Raw genomic sequence first — 20,634 nt, forward strand, 5'->3', positions numbered from 1 at the left:
TTTTGTTACTTGACAGCTGTAACTGGATACGATAACGTTTTAAACAATAAAGCCTCTTTTGCATCTTCTGAAAAATGCTTGGATGGCAGCGGAGATCGTAACCTAAAGAGATGCCATTTTTATGCAGATGGCAGCTGGTAAAAACTTTCATAATACCTGCCACACTGTTTGAAGACTACTGACAAGTTGGCGGAGAAGCTGCAGAATAAATACTTCAAATGAAACATACATCAAATCTAACCTTTAGCCAGTCTTGAAGAATACTTACTTTTACATTTAGCAGACTGACGCTAGCATTAAGAAAACATGGATCAAAACCCAGTTTAACAACTTTTTCTGTTGTCAGTCAGCTGGTAACCATTTCTGAATATTCTCTGCAGGTATGTTTTGTTTACAGCTCACGTATCTGCTGGTGCTCGACAGCCGGCTTCAACGCAGTGTAAGCTATTTGTCAACCCTACATTTCTTCCTCTGAAGTTGAGAAATATATCTTGTATATAAAATATATAACACTGCATCGGACTGAGGCTTAAAAGCATGCCTCCACCCTCTGTATTATCTTATGGAAAAGCATGCAAAAGACACTATTATAAGTGGCTTAAATGAAAAAGTGCCTTTAAGAAAATGACACATTAATGTGACACTGTTAGAGAAAAAAGGGGCAAAAGCTATTCTAGTCAAAAAACATCCACAGGAACAAGTTGACTTTATTTAAGCACAAAAGCAGTAACAATTATGATCTAAGTCAAAGTTGTTTGTGAGTGCAGTTGTGTTTTTTGGTTGGAGGGGACTTCTGTGTTTTATTCTTCTGTGCATACACGTGTGCGTCTCACTGTTTGTAGAGCATCTTGTTGTCCTTATCATTACTGACTTGCTTTTCTTTTAACATGAGAAGGAAATGAAACGAGGGAAATATAATCAAAGGGGTGAGGACTGACTGGCGTGCAATACATGCCCTTGTATTCATACACACAAACACACGCACTCACAGACATATACACACACGGTGTAATCGCATCAATGGAATGAAAGATGTACGTGTGTCACTTCTAACAGTAATTTATGCAGAGCCTTAATTGAAAATTGTTATCAAAATCAATTTGGCAGCCTTTAATAGGATGAGAGCAAAGAGGCTGCAAGAGTTAGTTCCCTGGATGATACATTTGTTAGAAAGCAAGAGGCAGTGTGTAAGTTTGTGTGCATCTGTATGTGTCTGTCAGTCTGTAACTGTGCTTTGCATACATCTGCAAATTTTGTGTGTGTGTGTGTTCAGGCAGGTGGGTTTGTATTTGATTCCTAAACAGAATTAGTTCATGATGAAGAAAAATCCATTGTGACTTGATTGGAGCTGCCAAACCATCATTAGAGGTGTGTGTGTGTGTGTGTGTGTTGTGAGTGCATGTGTGTGTGTGTGTTTGTTTGTTTGTCTCCACTCACAGTAGGAGCAGCCGTAGACTTCTATGCGCAGACCAATCCGTCCTTCCTCGCTCCAGTCCAGGGGGACGAGCCTCAGGAAGCGTGCCACGATTCCCTGCTGCAGCTCATGGCGAACCGCGCTCTCTGAGTTGGAGTTCCCAGAGAAGGCCTGTGAACACAAACACACACACACACACACACACACACACACACACACACACACACACACGCACAATGAAATTAAATACATCAAAGCCACAAGCCTGCAGTCAAACAAGCAGCTTTGGGACTCGGAGCAAGAGCTTTTGTTCCACTCACCACATCCTGCCCTAAAGGTGCACACTCACAAAACACACAAAATAATTATTAGTCTACACATCTAATATGCTCGCTATAAGACAATCTCACTGCAGGGGATTTGAAGAGGAAATTGCATATTGTATTCACCTTGAAGTGTAAGTAAGACACTGCCTGCTCACATCATTTTATATTTAGACTGATTTCTGGGTCCCAAAAGATTCATGAGGGCTTGTAACTGATGAAGTTAACAGTTCCTTGTCATATTAGCACTGTGTTACACACTCAGTTAGCACAATCTATAAAAGCTCTGCCTCAGGAAACAACATGTTGTCTGCAAACAAAACAAATATGTACAAAACCGGATAGAACTATCTCTCTGCAAAATTGTCCAATGTCTGTTGATTTATTTACTTAACTGTGCACGCACACAACAGTGTATGAGACATCGACTTTGGATCTTGTGCAAAAGCACATCAAAACAGTGCCCTTTCCGTACATGCGGCTTTAGACAACAAAGTTTGACCTCAGCAATTCCTCCTGTGTCCGTAGCAACAGCACAGCAGCAAGTGACCGTCAACAGAGTTCATAGTGAGCAAACAACACAAAGGCAGCAACAATAGGGTATCAGAAATTTAATGGCACAAAGCTTTACTTGACAATTTGTAAGTTGGAAATGTAAAAGCCTTAATTTCTGCATTGCTGCATCAGATACACTGACCTATTAGGTAAAGCAATTACCCTGGTAAATCTTCTTAGAGAGGAACAGCTGTATGCATAAAAGTAGCACATTCTGAACGCATTTTTGTTCGTACGGTAGAAAAGAGACACGTAGTGTATGACGCATCACTCCTCCCGCCCAGTATCTCTTCCTTTACTTCCCTTAGCACATGATGGGGAGACCCTCTAAACTCTAAACAACCACTAATCCACCCCACCACAGTCCCTGAACTAGTTTCACTTCTGCGCTTTCCCCTCCTTTCTGAAACAAACACACACACTGTTCCCGATGCTTTTCCTCTACACACACCGAACAGTTGGTGCAAACCATTGGGGAGAGGCACCATTAAAAGCCTAGCAGGTAACAAGGAGACAAGAGCAAGACGCTGGACAGCCATGTGTTATTCTAGATAAGACGTGAAGTGGGAAGGGCTGTGGATGAACGTGGGAGGAAGAGAAAGCTCTGCTCAGGCAGTCTGCTTTGAGCTGACTCCTCAGTGACCCACGTATGTACCCCTGAAGATATGTTATCTGTAAAGGAGGAGATGGTCAAGAGTTCACACTAAGCTCAGAGCCAGTGCACTTCCACCGTGCTGAGGGAGTGGACATGAGGCGAACAGTGCTTCTATCTCCTCTGTGCCTTTCCCGCACTTTCATTTTTAATCTTTATTTATCCAGAAAAGGTTAACTGAGCGCACAAACACACACATACACACGCTTTTTTATTAGCGCCCTGCTTCACATTCACACAGCTCCACATGACTCATCGGGGAGCCCTCAGTATAGTTTAACTGCAGCTTCCACTCTCTGCAGGTGCACAGGTCCTGAAGATCTGGGTTAAGTGACTTGCTCAAGGGCAGTAATGCTGTTTTCGAGGGAGAGGGCTGCAACTCACTCACCCACTCACGCTACTGTATGTTTGTCCCCTGCTATAAAAATCACATTACCAGTTGGTGCAGGATTCCTGTTGGTCACATTGTGTTTTCAGCGAAGGGAAACCATTTGTCATGTTCTCACTCACACTTTTCTGAGTGGTTCCAAAGGATTTCATCAACAAATTCATGTCCACAAGTAAAAAGAGATTCAGACTCTTTTGTCCTGGAACCGATGAAATCTATGAGGGTACAAGTTCTTATTTAAGGCTTGTTTATTCACGCATGGTCACACCCAAAGTACAAACAATGCACAACCCAGAGCCTGCGCTGAGACAAAGGCCGACTCAGCTTATGTAGCATGGATGAACACAATTCCACGGGCTGAGGTTGCAATACATATCCAGACCATAAGACGCGAGGAAGATACCTTCTCTGTCCAATGGGAAATGGTTGATATGAAAGAATTAAAAATACAAAAGCACAGGAAATATCTCATGTCATCATACAAAAACAACATAACAATAAGCATAAGGGATAGCTTGCTTTTGCAGGGATTTTGACTTTTCCCTGCATAGCTCAAGTCAGATAAACTCATGAATGCTTTTCTTATGTCTCTGCATGCAGTTTGAATATAGTATATGTCCAATGATGAGGTTCTCTTCCCTCAGCAACTCAACTCAAGTGTAGGAAAAAACACTGTTAAAACTTCACATAGACTGACAACTGGTGTAACTACACTAAAACTTAATTTCAATTTTTAAAAATAGAACTGAAAACTATACTAATATTAAATTCACTTCCAGTATGCAGTGTACTTTTGAGAATGTTTCCTAGCCACAAAAAACAGTCCTCAGAGTTGCAGAAAGTGTATATTTTGAGCTAACATACCTTCAAACTGCATGACAAGACATAAAAAGAGCATCTGAAAAAAGCAAAATGAGTTAAAAATGTCCTTAAAATAGAGATGTACATTAAACTACTGGGGCTAGCACCACCCTGTGGAGTTGTTTGTACATTTCTCATCCCTCTCCACTATTTTCCTGTCAAATCTTCTAAATCCTCTTCTACATCCAGTGCTCCCCATCACATTTGTCCTTCACCATTCTGTTTCCAAAATACTTGGACGTGGTGCTGGCTCAGGATTTCAAGCACGAAAAGCACAAATGTATCAATTTGAATGCACACATGGAAGCACATATGCGCACACTCTCTCTCACACACACACACAACCACCCACGCACCACCTTGCCATTTAAACTTCTCTGCAACGTTAAAACCTGATATCACCCTTAAGCTCATTTCATAGTTAAAATAATAATAAAAAACTCTGAATAGGATTTGGCTGACAGCGTGCTGGAGACTTTACTTCTCTTTGTCCGGCCGACACATTCCTCTCCTTACCCCTGTCAAGGTATAAGAGCGAGAGAGCGAGCGAGACAAAGATATAGAAAGGCAGAGAGAACAAAAGCATTTTTCGTCTCCACCCAAAAGCTCCATCCCCCATCCCGATTTTCCAGCTTCCCTCTTTTATTTCTCTATTGTGTTCATCCTGCTATTTGGCACTTATCTGTGCTTGGCTGAATGAACAGCTCAATTCAAAGGCATTACTATGCAGAGCGAAGGGCAGAAGGCAGGGTGGGGAAGAGAGGAGGAGGATGAAGATGAGGAAAAAGTTGTGTATGCTGAGCACCTCACAAAAGTCTGTCTAGTCAACCATTTAATTCCCTCTCCTGCAAAGTTAAATCATTAACCAGCAAACCGATGAGTAATTGGGAATTTGTGTGTGTGCGTGTGTGTGTCACTCCATGTAGTGAGCAAATGTTACCATTTATTTTGGTGTACTGTATGTGTGTGTAAGTGTTAGACAACTTCAGAGCTCAGACAATTTGACGTTTGGGCTAATCGAGAACTGAGGTAATTTACAGCAACAAAGGCCACAAAGTGCCCGAGGCTACCTTCAGTTTTACTCAGTGTGTGTGTGTGTGTGTGTGTGTGTGTGTGCTTTTATGGATTTGTGCATTTCTCTCCAAGCTTAGGCCCTAAATGGATGTATATTCATGCTATGTACATTAAACTTCTTTTAAAATGTGCTGCAGTAGTCCATCAGAAAATAAGTGAAAATAACTTGCGCTTGGGAATCCTTTCTAGATCCAAACCAAAAAAATATTTATTTCTGTTTTCTGTGCTCCTGTGAGGATATGCATAATGTTTAAGAATGATCAAAACTCAACACGCTGTGTTTTAAAAGTTTAGAAGTTGGGAGGGAAAACCTTGGATGAAAACCAAAACAGAGCAGAGCTGTCACATGATTCTAGCAGTCCACGAGATCAGTGGAGGAAAAGCAGTGAGGGGAAACTTGACTTGGAAAACAGAAATAATGAGGGGAGCCGAGAGCCAGCCAGTCTCCTAGGCGGGCATTTGGACCACCAGGGCTGCTGTCATTCAACGAGGAACAAGCCAATCACTTTACTACAGCTGGTCAACAAACACCCCTGTGGTCTGCTCTGTCTCACACGCAAACACCCATCAGTCGCCGTGCAAACAAGATACACATGCACGTTGGCATGACTTTGCACACACACACACACACACACACACAACCTACTTGTTCAGCAGCTCTCCCTCCTTCTCACACCTCAGCCACTTCTTCTCCATAGCTCTATGTTTTTCATTTCCTGTACGTGCATCTGTTATTTCTATCTGTGTGTGTGCCTCTGTTTGAGTGTCAATTAATATCTATCTGTCCCTGTGTGCGCTTCTGTTTCGATAGCCAGAGACAGGCCTTTCCAGAGAACAGATCTCAAGATACTGAAAAACAACAAGTGGAAGCTATTTTCTGGGGTTTGCTTGTTGTTGTTGTTGTTGTTGAACCAGTTTTTTAGACCAGCCAAGAGTCAGTGCCATTGTGTGTGTGTGCGTGAGTGTGCGTGTGTGTGTTCCTTCCTGACAGAGGCAGGGGAAATCAGTCCGGCCTGGTCTGGTCTTTTGTTTTTATCGACAAGTGTACAGGACAAAACAGAAGGGCCGCAGAGAAATGTGTGTTTCTGTGAAGCCCTGTGGGTGGTTGTGTTTGTGTGGGCATGTGCCAAAGAAAACGGGATAAACTGTAGTAATGCTAAAATTAAGTCATGAATCTTTTAAATGTTAAAGAGCCAGAGAATTATAGTGAATTCTTCATGTTACAATGAAGAAACAATATGCACTCTATTTCGAAAGTGGAATAGAATAATCTTCCATTTTCATTCCCTTCGTATAGAGACACTAGTAGTGTCACTATGATTGTGTGTGAAACTCAGGCTTGTTTCATAGAATAATAGCAAGTACATGGCTTTTAGCACAGCCACTGGCATGTGTTGAAATCACATTATGTTTTCGGAGAACGTCCCATTGTAGCGTTTAAATGTAACACCAACCTCAGGCTGCTGTTATCAATTCAAGTCTCCAGCTACAAAAGCGCACCACATGGCCCATTAGACGAGCTCCTGTGTGGACATGGCTTCATCAGGCCTCTGTCCAACAAACTAAAGCAGTTTATGGATCCAAAAAGGGGAAAACGTAGAACTCTGACACCCTGTGCCTCCCATTGGTGGGTTTAAGTTATTCAGGTTCCTTGCCCGAAACTATATGCCAGTAAAATTTGGAACTGGCCTTATTGAACAAAACCATGATGCCACAATGGGAGAGACTTTTCATCTCATCTGGCTCTTGACACTTGCACACAGAATTATAATTCTGGGCTACACAGTCAATCAAGCCTCCCACTAGGGGTGGAGACCACAACCAAGTTCTGCTGCAGGCAGAAGTTAAATGGATTTTGATCTGGGTCTACAGCCCCAGACTGGCTGAATGAGAAACTTGAACTGTGTCATAATGTTTTTGCCATTTTTTGTGATTTGACTATCATTTGGTTTTTGTATTGTTTTGACTTTGCATTCATTTTTCCTGATTGTCTCTTCTTATCAATAATGCTTGTGCTCATGCTTATCTTCCTTGGTTTTGCATGAAACTAGTAGCTCTTCACTGATATAATGCAGTCTGTACCACTGGAGAGTTCAACCCATTTCTCCTTCTTCCCCGCCTCTTTTCCTCATTTCCTCCTTCAATACTCTTCAACGCTGTTTGAGGAAGAACACTGAACATGAACTCCACTGCATATCTGCATGTTTTATTACAACCATCCACTGTGAGTGTGTCTTCTGCTGTTGATTTCCGCACCTCCTGTGCTTAAATACATAGTTTTATTTGCACAAGAAAGATGCTTCCAATGTTCTTTATGCTTGCACATCATTATATCCTTTTGTGTTCGTTATAGCCATGTGCCTGAGCTTTTCTCCTCAGTTCAGCATCTCATTAAGAGTTCGACCTGCAAAAGGAGTTTCCAAAGAGCTGGTGACAAAGGGAACTGGAATCTCTTTCTTTGCATCACATACATTATTAGCTAAAAAATGAGGAACACTTCCGAACATTTCATGCTAGTACTTTTACATACAGTCCCCCTTTACAGCGGGGTGATTGAAAGAAGTAAAGTGCTCTGCAAAACTCAAGAAACATTTTAGCATCACACCGTCACAGTATTTCCTCCTCTAGCTTCACTAAATTATCACTGGTGTGCAAAATATTCCCCTGCGCTGAATTAAATTTTAGAGAGCGCCAGGCAGGGAGACACACACACACACACACATATACACATACACACACAGAGAGAGAGAGGGAAAGAATAGAGCTTTAAGAGCCCATTACTCAGGCTGTGAACATTTGGCACCTTCTCTCCCCTCTGCTCACCAGGGACCAACACTGATGGAGTGAAGACGGCCTCTCCGGCTCTGCTGAAAAACCTCACATGCCACATGGAGCTACAGCGAGTCGCTGCGAATGTGCGTATGTGTGTGTGTGTGAGTGCATGCCTCTGCTCCTGCTAACACTTTGCCAAATCATTCTATGTGAGTGTATGTGTGTTTTGACATTATGTTTGAGGGGCATTTTCACACTCATTCATGTTTGACTCCTCCTCATGCATCACACCGCCTACTCGCTCAGAGCTTTGACATCAGTTGGAAGCCCCTGGAGAACCATTGGGAAAAGAGGCGAGATCTGCTCGGCAAAATGAGTCAGACACACGCCACTCATCGCCAACAATCTTGCGGATCAAATAAAAACTGTTTTTTTTTTGTGCTTATTGGGGCACCACCTGTGCACTGTTCATATAAATAGTTACACCAAACCTTTAGATGACACTGTCATGAAACACTGAGATAGCGCAGCCCATGCCATCAGAGGGGTGTGATTTGTCTAAACTTTCCAGTGCCATGTCTTATCCACTGTCGCACAAGCACAATGTTCATGTTCGTGACAGTGCTATTAAAATTTCACAGCAGCCGCTCAAGCTGTACCACAGGAGACTTCTGTGGCCCACCGGGAAGTGTCCCCTCTATCTATTTCAATTCATCATCTTCGTTATTCACACTCAGCAATTTTTAATTTCCACACAACTCTTATCTGGAATGGAGTGAAGTGACATTAAAAAGACTGACGCTCGAGCCCTGTGAAGTCACTGCAGCGGATCAAGATACAGAGCCCAAAGTTTGAAGAGACTTTTTTATCAGTGCAGATGGGGAAAAAAACCCCAGAGAAGTCATATCCATGACTGCGAGCAATGTGCTCCTCTGTGGTCTGATTTGTTGAATTCAAGCATTCTGGACTTTAATGCTGGATACAATAATTCATTCACAAGCAGCGGCAGCAGACACTGTGAGTGAATGTGCGTGTGTTTTCATGCATGCGGGTGCCTTGTTAGCAATTTCTGTGTCGGGTCAATCAGGACCAAAACATCAGGATAATATCTATTAATACACACATCAAACTGAATTCTGAACCTCTTTAAGATCTTACATTAATATCAAATGATGCACCTCCTCTGATGTATATTAATCTCCTTTCATCCCCTCCCCGATCAGTCTCATCAGCTGGCACCAGTTGCTGTTTGGATGGTGGCTACAGTATGGATCACCTCCAACTGTGACTTCACTCATTACAGAGCCAAACCACTGGCTTGAGTGGAACAGTTCATGGTTGAATGTATTCCTCTATAAATAGCTTTTTGTAACGGATGCTTATTTTCAGAGGAATTAGCAGTCACTGAGAAAATAGGCACTCAAGTACACTTTGACAGCACAACAATGGCCGTTTGTTTCTCTCATGTTACTTGCAAAAGCAATTACTTATCATTAGAAAAACTATTTCCCGTTTATAGTGCATCTGTTATCGTGACAACAAAGACTGTGTCACTGATGTGAAGCACGGATAGAACCACTAATGCTGTGCATGTGGTCATCTTGACAACGCAGCAGGAGTGTGAAGGTTCGGGAGGAATATTGGGCTGGCTGAATTGATTTCTAGATGAGTTAATGACATGCTATCATCATTCAGACTTCTGAGGCTCTTCTTCACAGCAGATGCACTTGATGTGGTTGCTAGATAGGTTGAGCAGCTATAATTAGAGCAAAGAAATTAGTCAAATATTTCTGTTTACATAATGAGTCCCTGTCTCCTACTCCTGATATTATCACAAAGCCGACACTTCATTCTCTCTCCCACTCATTGCAAACATGTATTTTTATTCAGAGGCTTTAGAAGGGAAGGAAAACACTCTATGTGTTTGTAAGTAAAGCTCAGAGATGTCACTGTGGTATGACACTTAAGAGTGTATGAAGAGCAGTGAATATAAACTGAAACTATAGCAGCAGCCCGGCTGAGATCTGGAGCACCCCTCCCGATCACACGGTGACAAGCTGACATTTAGCAGGCTAAAGGTTCACCAGTTAAAACGACCTATATAACCACAAGGTCCCTGGTTCGCCTCAGGGACCTCTGGTGCATGTCATACGCCTCTCTCCTTCTCTCTCCATATTTCCCGTTTGTCTCTTACAATATCTCCATCTAATAAAGGCAGAAACTAAGAGTACTTCATCATAATAAAGATTTTTAATAATATTTGTTTTTATTATCCTGATGACTGTAGTCTGAGGCTGTTTTAATTCCAGACCAGTTTCTTGCATCTTCATATGCACCCCTCTGTTATGAGCACTTTAAAACACAAGCCAGAGATTTTGAGCTCTCTCTTTCAGCATTATTAGTCTTTACACTAACCATTGTATTCTTTTTTCCCTTGCATGAATATCCTTACTGTCTTTGCTCCTAATGTAAGCCCCTCTAGATAAAAGTGTCAACCAAATGCTTATTCAGTTTTGGGAGCCTTGATAGGTACATTTCAATGCATTTGATAACCAAAGAAACCGTGCCTTTAACTAGATGCTGCATCTCTTCATTCTTTGTAGGTCTTCCTCCAAGGACAGTCGGGAGGGGGATCTCCAAAGTCACAGACTGATGCTGCCTTCAAATGGAAGTCCTGAGCTTGTGGTTTTGATGGTGTACACGATGGGAGGCAATGGCAACATGGGCGGCAAAGGGCTGCTTAGTGTTCTCGTGTCACGCCTAGAAAATTTGACTTATTTCTCAGACATATAAAAACACCATTTCTGAAACTGTCAGCAAACATGTCACAACTTGTGAACTGTACACTGAAAATCTACAGTAAAATGTACACATCACAGGTTGTGAATACCACAAGAGGTGGGCAGTCATGTGGACTCTTCTAGTGAACTTGGTAAACACAACCCCATTTGAAGGCAGCATTAAAAAATCAGTCTGCCATATTGTTTTCTCCCTAGCAATAGGGAAAAGCTCACACTAGCAGTGTATTTGGAATTAAACAGGTTTCATGATGTAATGTTGGATTAAACTGGTTTCATGATGTAATGTTGGATTAAACTGGTGAAACTTGTTATGAGGCTGTTGAATCAACAGTGTTCAGAGGAGGGGGTTACTACTGGAGCTTCATTGGCAAAGGGCACAATGCATCCTGTTTGTTGTAGGATCTCCCACTTTAGGGCGATATGGAAATCTCAAGCCTTCTTTTTAGTTTTTCTGAGCCACGAGGGACCAATTAAAAAAAGGAAATAATTGCACATTTCTAAATAGGCGACCAAGACTTAAGAGATGGCCCTCTTTGCAGAGGTGAAATTCCTCTTCACAGGCCACTAAGACACCAGGAAACAGAGGTGTTAATCTCCCAACATGTGAAGATCCAAAATAGTGATACCGCTCTATGATGTGTTAGATTAGTAGGCCTGTCAGAGTTATAGGTAACTATAATTCACTTGCCTTACGCCTCATGCCCTGGTTTCTTCAAGCAGGGGCCAAAATGGCTCACAGGCCAGCTGACAAGATAACAAGGTCAGTAATGTGTTTCCAAGCACAGAGGCTTGAAAAATTATTTGGGGCCTGTGCCACTGTTAATCTCAAAGATCTTTTTCCTCTGTGAGGTTGATTTACAGTAAAAGATTTATTTTCTGTCTCGTGTTTTTCCTCTGTATTACTTTGTCCTGAGGGAACTGCTTTTAAGTGCAGAAATCTCTTAATGAATATTATGTTGTGCTATTGGACACTGTGATCACTGTTCATTTCACTACACAGAAGATCATCACAAACAATATTCACAGGTGTAGCCTCCTAGCCTACAGCACTTTCTAAACCATGCACTTTTTCTCATATCTCACGCATAATTTATGGGAACAGCAAACCCCTGATACCATGAAAAACGCACGCATGCAGAATCTGAACAAAATCCAACCCTATGTTGTATACACACCTCATACCAGGTAGGGGCATATTACTGACATACACATTAAATCATGGCGCCGTAACTATGGAATTGAACTCTGACAGTGATGAAATGCATTAAGATGATCACTTGAAAAGTTTCCAAGACAGAAACAACAAACTGTTGCCTGTCACTGAATACTCCAATTTCTAAAACATGCTACTGCCATTATTTTATGAGAGGAGGTTTTCCCTCATTGCGTGAAATTTGGCAAACACAAAAATACACATTATATACATCAGCAGCTGGGTTTGCAGCCAAATGTATTGCAAATTTGAACCGAATGTAGAGAAAAACACGCTAAATATGAAGTTCAGTTGTTCATTGAACAATAAGCTGTGCTCTCTGCTTTCACTCCCCCAAAACCAATTTGGCAACAACAGCAAACAAACAAACAAACAAAACACTACTGCCCAACACTGCGCATCAGGATGATTATTGTGCAAGTGGTAAAATTCAAGTATTGACAGCCTCTTAGGTACCTGTCCTCTGTTACAGCAGGTGGTATCTGGATTATCGCAGTCATTCATCTCTGTCATTGTGACTCCTCAGCACTACATTAGTGAGGCCCTAAAAAACATTTTTCACAAAACCAATATTTCAGTTGCCAGGTCTACGCCAGATATCCTCCCCGGTGAATCACAGTCACAGCAGTTAATCTTGCATCGACACTGTTGCTTTGACTGGAAGCGTTGCTCTCAGTTTGACAGTGAAAGAGTTAAGTCATCAGTGTGGAGTAATGGCAGGCGGTGATTGGTGGCAAAATGTTCCTGAATAGAACCTTCATGCATAAGACTGCAGGACAGGTGGTTTTCTCTCTGGGGATCGCTGTCTGAGCCTCATCCTGTGGTGGATGGGATTGAGTCGAATGTGATTGAATGGCCTGAAACAGGGTCTGATGGTAGCAGTGTGTGTGTGTGTGTGTGTGTGTGTCTGTGTGTGTCTGTGTGTGTGTGTCTGTGTTTGTGAAACATTAAGTTGGCTTAAGCACCCTACCATCCCCACCCGTTCCTTTGATCAATAGCACTGATAGCTCCAATATTATCACCACTTACACACACTCACTCACACACACACACACACATACACATTAACCCAAAGGTCTTAACTTGTGCAGAGCTGCCTCTTGAGCTTTAATAGCAGTGTGTGTGCATGCATGTGTGTGCCCCAAAGCCTCTTCGAAATAAGACAATAGACAGAGAGAAACAAATGGCTCATGTTTGGCTTGTTACTGCACTGGGGATTATTGATGGTATATGCCCATCTTAAAATTATTGGCTTTGTATTTGTTTACATAAGCAATATTTTGAATTGCATTGGCGATAAATTAAAAAGCAATACATATGTCATACATCCAGGCAAAACAGAAAAAAAGGTGGCTTTGGTTACAAAAACATCCAAGAGATGAATGTGTTTTGGAGTATTTGCAGAAATATTAAAGGCAATGAATCAGGGTTAATGGCAGAAGGAGAACACTTCTGAATAAATAATAATCTGCAAACAATTATGATGCAGCACACAAAAACAAGAACTTAATTTACTTTCAACTGTAAAAGGTCCATATTTGTCACTGCAACCAGTCTTAACAGTACTAAAAAAGAGAATAATGTCAAAGCTATTTGAGGTTGAAAACAGAGCTTAATGCCCATAGACGAAAACACACACATGCAACAAACAAACAACAAAAAAACACTGTACACATTTGTGTGTAAGAAAACACACACAAAGTAGATCTTTTAATTCTGTGGCTGGCAAAGCGGATTAGCCAATGCCACACGTTGGATCCTCTCAAACTCAAAATGTGATGGGGTGCATGAATCTTTACAGAGGTTTTGTAGCTCTTCAGCAGGATATGACCGTGGCCAGGCATGCAGTGGCTAACAGGGAGAAACAGGAAGATTCCTGGTGGGCCGGGCTGGTTTTTGGGGGTTGGTGACAGGGTTGGTACACACAATAATTTCATAAACAGATGATAGGCTACTCTGAGACCCAACAGACACAAGATGTAGAATATAAAGAGAAGAGGGGGAGCTGAACAGGGCTGAATTTTTTTTTGGAAAAAAAGAAGCTTTACAAGCTGATGAGGCTAAATGCACCAAATTCAGCAACTTCTCCTCTATGATTAGAACAAGCTTGAGAGCGAAGGTACAGAACAAGAGCTGGAAGTCGATGGTGAAGATGAGATGGGTATGCTTGCTTATTCTAGTGGCAAGATGTTAGGCGTGCAAAGCAAAATATAAGGCATGTTTTCAGTCCAAGCTGATATGACCGTGTTCTATAATACTAAGATATGTCACAGGTGTCAGTCATGAAAGATTGACTACTATGGTGCACTGTGAATCATCCACAGGGCAGCACTTTGTAAAGCTATTGCAACAAGTAATACAGCTGCTCAATATAGTCACTGGCACATGTGTAGGCAGCTCAACTGATGGTGCAGTTAATATGCAGGGACAGTATCTGGGATTCTCTACACTTCTCTCTGAGCAGTCTCCTACTCAGATTCAGATATGGTGTTACGCACATCTTCTGAATCTCGTACTGGCAGGCACAACAGGCAGTGTTGTAGAAAGTGCATCGCTGTTTATACTGCTTAATGATATAACAGCGTGCATAAGAGAGCCATACAAGCATACGCGGAAGTGGGAAGAGATGAATCAGGACAAGCATCACAGACGACCATCCCGACAGGGGAAACGAGGCGGTGGGCTAAGGATCAGGCTCTAAATAGAGTGTTTGGGTGCTTCAGGAATCCTCAGGAAGCCTTGTTTTTGATGTGCTTATGGCTTTAGACACCGTTTTAGGAGAAGGTAGATAAAAGCCAACTGTGAGGGCCTAGCCAAAGGGATTCAAAGACGGCCTTTTGAAGTGCGAGACAGTGCTCGCTGCTCAAATCTTCCTTCACATTATCTCCTCTTTCAGTATACTTACAGACAAGGAGAATAGATATTCTCACAGCTCATTGTCTGTTGAGGGGGCAGAGGACAGCCTTTGGAAGTGTGCTAGGGACTTTGAAGGAGTTAAGAGAGCAGCTGATCAGTTTACAAAGTGGGCCAACGGAAAAGCAAGAGAATGAGGACCGTGAGCCGGTAGTGCAGACTGGTCTCTCTGAGAAAGGGGTCACAACAACAACAACAACAAAAAATGTCAGGAGGGCCTGCAGAAGATGAGCCACTAGCATCACCTGATACTGACTTTTGTTGCATTTTGCCTAACTGGACCACAAAAACTTTGCTCAAGTGAGGGAAAACTGGCTCCCCAACTCAGCCCCCACAGAAACGTCTGCATAGTTTTGACAATAGCACTGTAGGTACATCATGTGGTGAGCTGTTCAGCCTGGCATTCCAGTGGGACAGGCTAAAGATGTCCCCTCTTGAGGGTTACGCTGTCAGGACGCGGCCAGTGAGTTGCAAGGAGGAAGTGAGGAGGATCCTTCCACGGTACAGCAGGATGTGGCACTAGTTCCTCCTGCAAAAACTGTGTCATTTGTGTTTCTCTCGCAGCACAATCACCTCACTGATGCCAACCATGTGAGTTGAGTCCTACTTTTACTGTAACATTGCCTGGGAGAAGCTTCTCAACAGTGAAAATCATACAAACAGACTCAGGAGCACTTCAGCTCAGAAGCACCTGGAGGCACTGATGGGGACGCACTGAGAAAGAGATTCTCATGTCTTCGGACGTTGATACTGTAATAAACAAAGTTGCAGAGACCGGTGCACTGCACAGGTGTTCATTAATGTTTTAGGGTCGGCCATGTTTCCTTGAAGCTACACTCATGCACAGGGAGAAATAGACTATGATCGCCTTAGAAATGTATACTGTGAATAACAAAGCTGCAGAGAACAGTGCAAAACTTTATTTCATTTTTAATTTATTTATGTTTGAGGGGTGGATTTCTACATTTGCAAACACTCATTTGCACTGAATATAGATTTTCAATATGTTTAGAAATGTTGCAATGATGTAGAGAATAGTGCAATCATGTTTAGGATATGAACATCATATGATGATGTTATGGCATATGTGCACTTCAACCCAGGAGATCCTTAGAAAGTTATACTGTGAGTAACAGAGTTGGAACGGTGCGATACTTTTATATTTATTCATGTATGAGGCTTGTATATCTAAAGGAGTTCAGCCATTTGCACTGAATAAAAAAATAGATTTAATAGTGCAATACATATTGACGCTGTTGAAGATTTCTGTTACTGTTAATAGTTAAGTGCGTGTATGATCTGTTGGTTAATGGTTTTACTCGATTTCCTTTTAATTTTAATTGCTGCATCCTCTTATGCAGTATGTCCTTGATGTCATTTAGTCTGCTTTTAAATATCTTGTTTGTTTCTTTCAGGCTTTTCACTGAATCTGATACATTAACATCAGATGCTGATTTATGCATGTTGGGCCTGACTGATAAAGTAAAGTACAGAGACCTAATGGTGCTCTGAAGGAGATTATACCTCCAGTGGGAGGGTTCAGCAATGCCCAGCACCAGCCTTTCCACAAAGATCACTCTAGCAGATGAGAATCAGATGGATTGGGCAAAAAAAACCCCCAACCAAAAACAAAATACTAGGTTGGTGTATCAACGTTATTCATGACAGGACTATTCATCTCTTCTCCCCTCCTCTTGCTTTAAGCCCATCTGTTATCACCTGTAGCCATTCACCATACAGCAACAGCAGACAATATAGCAACAGAGAGATCACATCCACACAAAGTCAGGGAATAAAGTGCTCGTGGCTCATTGTGTGTTCTATCTAGAACCCACCAGTGCTTCAATAAGGTCTTTGATTAAGATTTTACATTTAGTAAAAATTGTGCTAATTAACTGATGAATATTTAAGTTCACTGCAGTGAGGCACTCTGAGAGTTTTCCTCACGCACAAGGTTTTCTGCTCTGGGTTATGTGAAGGTGAAAAGGAAGCCTTCACATTTTAATAACAAAGACAAGAAAACAGTATTTTGAGTGGTGTCCTCCTCTATCATCATAAAAATCTCTCCCCTTCTGACCAGTCCTTTTAACACATACATCTTGAGTCATACATTCAAAATTTTTACACTAAAAAATAATGAGTGCAGGAAATAAAAAAAAAGAACTATGTATACAAATAGCTTTGTGTATGGTTATCTACAACTATCACCCAACAAGGATATAAAAGCCTTGTCTTTGATGGTCTTACTGTTTCTAGTTCCCTATCTGAAGGCCATGGCTTAAATGCACACACAATTAAAACCTACACACACTCATTTCTTTTGCACTCACCCAAATGTTGCCATCTTGGTGATATGGTTTCCAGTTCCTTCCCGTGTCACTGTAGAGGAGGCGGTACCGCGTTGTCCAATCAGAGCTGCTGTAGCGACCCTGTGTTGCGATGGCGCTCACCTGCTTCCTGGAACCCAGGTCCACCTGTAGCCACTGGTAATGGTCACTGTCCAGTGGTGACCAACCGCCGGCACCTGCAGAGTTAGTGACATTTAATAATGAGCGAGAAGTCAAAGGCTGTCTTCCAATTTCCTTTTCACTGTATCTAGTCTGTGAATTTTCTTAAAGTAAAATGGCTTGGCCAAGGATTAAATGAATAAAAAGTGACAAATAGAAGGAAATATGTTTTTTTTTTTTTCAGAATACCTTATTAGCAGAGACTGCCTGTTGCACATACAGGCTGAGCTGCCACTGTCTGCAAGCAGAGCAGCAGCATGGTACCACCATAATGACATTTAACAAAGGGAATGCTGAGTTATGGTCCGTCCTATTTTTAATGGTCAGTGTACAGCAGATAGCAGCCCAGACATTTTGCTCCAAGCCACTGGAACAGCGTGGGAGACGTGATGTTTTATTAAGAGCTTTGCATACAGGACCAGAGCATGCTGACTATAAAGATGTTTCACAAGAATGACGAGTACGCTCCTCTTCAGTATCATATAATTATTCACTATCCAACACAGCTGACAACTTCTAGAGGAATGCCATCAGCATGTATGGCATTTCAGGACGGAATCCTTTTTAATGTTGGTATTCAAAGCATAATATGACATTTTATAAATTCTGGGGAGTCCACTGCCACCCACATGACTACAGATATGTTCACTTTCAGCTCAAAGATAAAACTGGCCAATAGGGGTGTTCCATATCATACCGTTAATAATACTGTTACTGATACTGTTATGCACAATAACAACAGGCATGGCTGAAAGCGAAAGCAACACTGCGACGGGCTCCACGGTGGAGGATTTAGTTTCAAAAAGGGGAGCGACTTCAGGACTGTGGAAGTGGTTTGGTTGCAAAAGATCAGATGTACAACAGACCACAGTGATATGCAAGAAGTGTAAGAACAGCAGCAGTAACAGCAAAATGGGGCAATGCAACATACTCATTCCGCCAGCTCAAGCAGAAGCATCCAGCTGAGTATGAAGAGAGCCAAAAAGGAACGAAGAAAGAAACAATGATAAGAATGTGAGCCCAACATTACAATTGCATTACTGATGATATCTAAGTGCTTACACAGAGTAAAAAACGGGTGAAACATTCCCTAGATATGTAAATAAGTGAAAATGTCAAGCACAGATTCAATCCACTTCATACTGACAGTTACATATGGTTATCTCCACTTATTTCCAGCTAAGCTCTAGTTCAATATGTGCATCCTTGAGTGCAGATTAAAGTGATAATTCACTCTGGTGGAACATGTATTTCCATTTTCAGTGCACACATCATTTGGAATAACTTTTTCTCAAAAATGGACAATAACCACAAGGGAAATTACTCGTTGAAATGTTGGAAGGAAATTATTTGACATCCTCTTTAACTTTTGCATAGTGTTTAGAAGGTAGTCAAATATACACAAAAACCAAGGTGAAGGTTTATGATCTCCTTGACAGGGCAGGAGCTCTAAAGTTGGAAAACATTCTACCAAGGTGAAATATTGCTTTGAAGAAAATGAATCTCTGAAAGCATCACAGAGAGTGTTTCAGTGCTATTTTGCCATGTCTACAATGTCGACCGTTGCAATAGATGGCTGTGGTTGTCTCGTAATCCACTCAGTGGCAGTCAGTGTCCTTGTGCTAGCCTGAAACCTCATGGCTGTGCCTTCATTTCCAGACAAACACCCACGTGTCCTCCAAAAGATGCCCCCTTCACACCTCCAGGTGTCTACCTAAGGCAGGGCTAAACTCCCCAGGACCTCGCAGGTTAAATGAGCCTCAGGGTAAATGAGGCAGAAACAAAAGAGCAAGGCAACTGCCAGAAAGAAGCCAAAGAAAAATGCTGGACAGGATCCCACTGACCTGATTTCATCTGCCATTAAAACATAAGAGAGAAAAACAGAGGCGTGATGCCAACACTGTATGTAGGCTGCTGTGAGGGGAGTCAAACAAGTGTCAGAAATCCAAGAAAAAAAGCACACAGAGGGTATTAAACACGTGCAGAGACGAGTGCACAGTTTTGCGTTCGCACACGAAACATCGAAGACGTGTCGGTGCAGCAAACAGCCGAGCCTGTGACAGAACGCAACTGTGAAATGATTATCGGGAAGAGTGGGTGGTGGATGGACTGCGAACTGGCCATGTCACGGCCGGTTCATTTGATTCTCTGCGATGGATTCTTTTTTTAAAGGACACAAATACAGATAAGAAAGTGACAGGCTGAAAGTGCAAGTGAAGGAGACTGAATGATTCAAAAATGACAGGGAGAGAAAGGAAACAGGAGCATGCCGACAAAGTAAGAGAAAGGGACATAATATGACCAAGAAAGTACCAAGAGTTGGAGAAGAGCACCAAGCGCAGTGGAGGAGGCATGAGAGATGATAGTCATATGATAAAATAGAGGGTGAGGCAGTTTGCAATGTATCCCCCCACGACAAAAATCCTATATCTTATCCAATTACAGAGCCATTACACTCCAGCCGTGGCCTTGACAGATAACCAGCCCTATATCAGTGGAAACGTCAATACCTCAAAAACCCGTTGCAGAAAAGCCATTCCCTTGGGGGGATAAAACACTATCAAATGGAGGAAAGGGGGACGGGAGGGTGAGGAATTGGGTTTGGGAGGGTGGGGTGATGGTGATAAGCAAACAGACAGTAGAAAATAAAGATTAAGAAACAAGCTGAGCGGACAAAGACCAAGGCAGAGTGACACTGCGAACAAGATCGGTGGAAGGGGTGTAGTGAAGAATGACGAGAAGGTTTGTGTTGTGGGGGTGACAGAAGAAGGGCGGAGGTGGAAAAATGGAAATGAGGGAGAGTAAGAGAGATGGATGAGGTGAGGGGGAGAGGGAGCGATGGGAGAGGATTTTATGTCTCTGATACTGGGGAGGCCAGATATGAGATCGCATGTGGATGGGATGAAGGAGGAGCAGAAAGGGAGCAATTCAGTTATGGTAAAGAAGGTGATAGATGAGGGCAGAAGTGAGGAGGGTAGGAGGAACAGAGCCGGGGGAAAAGGGTGAGAAACTTGGGAGAAAGAGGTAAACTGAACTCATTCAACATTCAATGGAGAGGTAGACAGCAGGTGGGTTCAAATGACATGGAACAGAAAGCTAAGATTGGAAAAGTTATGGGTGGAGTTCAGGACAATAGAGGAAAGTGAGAGGGGAACGGTTAG

General features: G+C 42.3%; 1 protein-coding gene across 1 annotated transcript in view; it reads right to left on the reverse strand.

Moving 5' to 3' along the window:
• Positions 1-20,634, reverse strand: part of cntnap2a (contactin associated protein 2a) — a 314,113-nt gene that overhangs the window by 156,012 nt on the left and 137,467 nt on the right. Inside the window, exons 3-4 of the mRNA XM_041961168.1 lie at positions 17,297-17,490; positions 1,438-1,585 (exon numbers count right to left, since the gene is read on the reverse strand). Of these exons, the coding sequence (XP_041817102.1) occupies positions 1,438-1,585; positions 17,297-17,490 (342 nt within the window). The remainder of the gene's footprint in view (positions 1-1,437; positions 1,586-17,296; positions 17,491-20,634) is intronic.

This window comes from Chelmon rostratus, chromosome 20 (assembly GCF_017976325.1).
Source record: "Chelmon rostratus isolate fCheRos1 chromosome 20, fCheRos1.pri, whole genome shotgun sequence".
NCBI classification, from domain to species: Eukaryota; Metazoa; Chordata; class Actinopteri; order Chaetodontiformes; family Chaetodontidae; genus Chelmon; species Chelmon rostratus.